Raw genomic sequence first — 2,351 nt, forward strand, 5'->3', positions numbered from 1 at the left:
TTTTTTTTCCGTTTACGTCTTTATAAAAAGAATCATAAATTCACAATAATGAAGTAAAAGTATATAGAGTTAATCTGTAATTAAACCTATCTTCCAACTCTTTTGCACTGTCTTTATCAGATTTCTTTACAAGGTGAGGAGTGATATTAGAACAATAACCTAATTTATAAAAATATAAGGTAAGACTATGAATATAAGCAGTATTATTTATTCCTTGCTCAATACTAAATCTTACACTTGGAGATGTTTGACCCTTAATTTGGTCTGCTCACCAGTCACCAAGCATACCGCATATTATTATAGATAAAACCTCCTTATTATGTGGACCTATTCTATATAACGCTTTAGTTCTAGATTTACTGAAATAAGATGATGAGTTATATTGGACACATTTATTATGAGAAATTAACATTCAATTTGGCCACTTATCTTTAGCCATCATTAAGATAAAGATAACAGTACCAATAGTTCATACTAGAGTTCTAGGTGCTCTATATGATCCATAGTACATACCTCTACCTATGTGTAAGTAAACTATGAAGAAAAATGCTGAAGCAGTGTTACTATGTAAATAACGTATTAATCACCCGTTGTTTACATCACGCATAATCTAAAAATAGATGAATCCTTTATCAATATTTAATCCCTAGACGTACTATCTATGGGTTTAGATGAAAAATAAAATTATTTTTATATAACCTACCTGTATCTATGTAACGATTACATGTATTACTACTAGGATTTAATCCTAGGGACTACCCACCTAGTTTGTAAAACATGCTGGGTATAAAATGGGGTTTAACTAACTTTTTTACTTTGTATAATGAATTCCGAGAAATATATATCCTATATCCATGTTCATTACTAGCTTTATGAAGAGTACATTTAAAATCATAACGTATAATTAATACATTCATTAATCGGACTGTATCTTGAATAGTATAAGAGTCAGTACAAATATAAATACCTTTACTTTTAAATCCACCATCTCCCATGATAAGATGAGCTAGAGCAACTGGAGTTAAAAGATTATAAATATCTTCTGGTACTATTTTAACGTTATTTATATAGAATACTGGGTATAATTCAGTGAAACAAGTCAATCCTCGAGTAAAAAAGCCTAAATTATAAAGTACTTTTCCTTATCTTTTACTTTCTGCGTAATAAGGGTAACTACTACAATAATGAGATAATTCATTAAAAATAAACCATACATAAGATGCTTTATTTATAGTTTGTTTAAACCCTAATCGTGCATTTTTATTTGTTTTACTTGCAAAGGTTAACCAACCATCTGATAATAATAATCCTATTATAATACTCTTATTATAATTCGGTAATTTTATCATAGAGGTAACTAACTTTGTAAATTTACCTGTACCCACTTGAGACCTTAAATTTGTACCTCAAATGACTAAACTTAATTCGTTATTAGTACTTGATTTCTTAGTGCTTGATTTCTTAGTACTATATTTTCTTCGGCTAGACGCATCTGTTAATCCTGAAAATCAGTATAAGAACTCACTGGAAACATTTTTCAATAGGTTGTCTTCAGTACGTACATTAGAATTTTTATTACAGTTAGTAGAATAGTTACAAAATCCCATTTTATTTTTATGACCCGATACGTAAGTAGGCAATAATATTAGACCGTTAAATAGGTATAATGGATTAATCTTTAACTATTGATCTTTCAACCAATATAGGACTATATCATCATACAGTAAGTATGTCAACCATGTAGTCTCTGAGGATCTTATTCGTAATTGAATTACTTTGGTTTCCTGCTGATTATCCATAAATATCTTAAATATTTTTATTAACTTCGTAAGCGAAGTTTAATCTTTTAATCTTTAGGAACTTCCAGCATACGGGTTGATTTAACGAGCACATTACGCTATGCTCAACACTATTAAATGCTTCTGCTACACTAGGATTGTAATGCATCGCTAATGTTACACCAGTAACAATTTGTATAATTAAACAAAAGGCTAATAAAGAACCAAAATTTCACATGTAACTTAAGTTTATAGGTTGTGGTGAATCAACTAAGTATGAATTCGCTAATCTTAAAATCGGATGACTTTTAAATAATCTCATTTATTTATTTTTTTTGCTTTAATCTTATTTTCATTTAGTAAATTATGTTAACAGTTACACTGCTTTATTACTATTTAACGGATTTATTATAAACCGTTAAATCTTTTATAAATTTCCTGTTATTATTTATATGCATAATTATATAGATATATGACCAATGCATTATTATTAAGTTTTATATTTGCTAGGTGAAAGGGTAAAGTTGTATAGGTAAACTATTCATCTAACTATTAAACTTTAGCATGCTCTAT

General features: G+C 28.4%; 2 protein-coding genes across 2 annotated transcripts; both read right to left on the bottom strand.

Moving 5' to 3' along the window:
- Positions 1-40: 40 nt before the first annotated feature.
- COCMIDRAFT_78075 (uncharacterized protein) lies at positions 41-364 on the bottom strand (the record flags this gene model as incomplete). The annotated part of the gene is given in 2 exon segments (XM_007695811.2): positions 41-267; positions 280-364. Coding segments are annotated over 2 exon segments (312 nt in total), but the record flags the coding sequence as incomplete, so codon positions are not given.
- A 391-nt stretch (positions 365-755) lies between these two features.
- Positions 756-1,406, bottom strand: COCMIDRAFT_111450 (uncharacterized protein; the record flags this gene model as incomplete). The annotated part of the gene is given in 2 exon segments (XM_007695812.1): positions 756-1,141; positions 1,154-1,406. Coding segments are annotated over 2 exon segments (639 nt in total), but the record flags the coding sequence as incomplete, so codon positions are not given.
- Between the last annotated feature and the right edge of the window lie 945 nt (positions 1,407-2,351).

The sequence above is a fragment of the Bipolaris oryzae genome, assembly GCF_000523455.1.
Source record: "Bipolaris oryzae ATCC 44560 unplaced genomic scaffold scaffold_484, whole genome shotgun sequence".
NCBI classification, from domain to species: domain Eukaryota; kingdom Fungi; phylum Ascomycota; class Dothideomycetes; order Pleosporales; family Pleosporaceae; genus Bipolaris; species Bipolaris oryzae.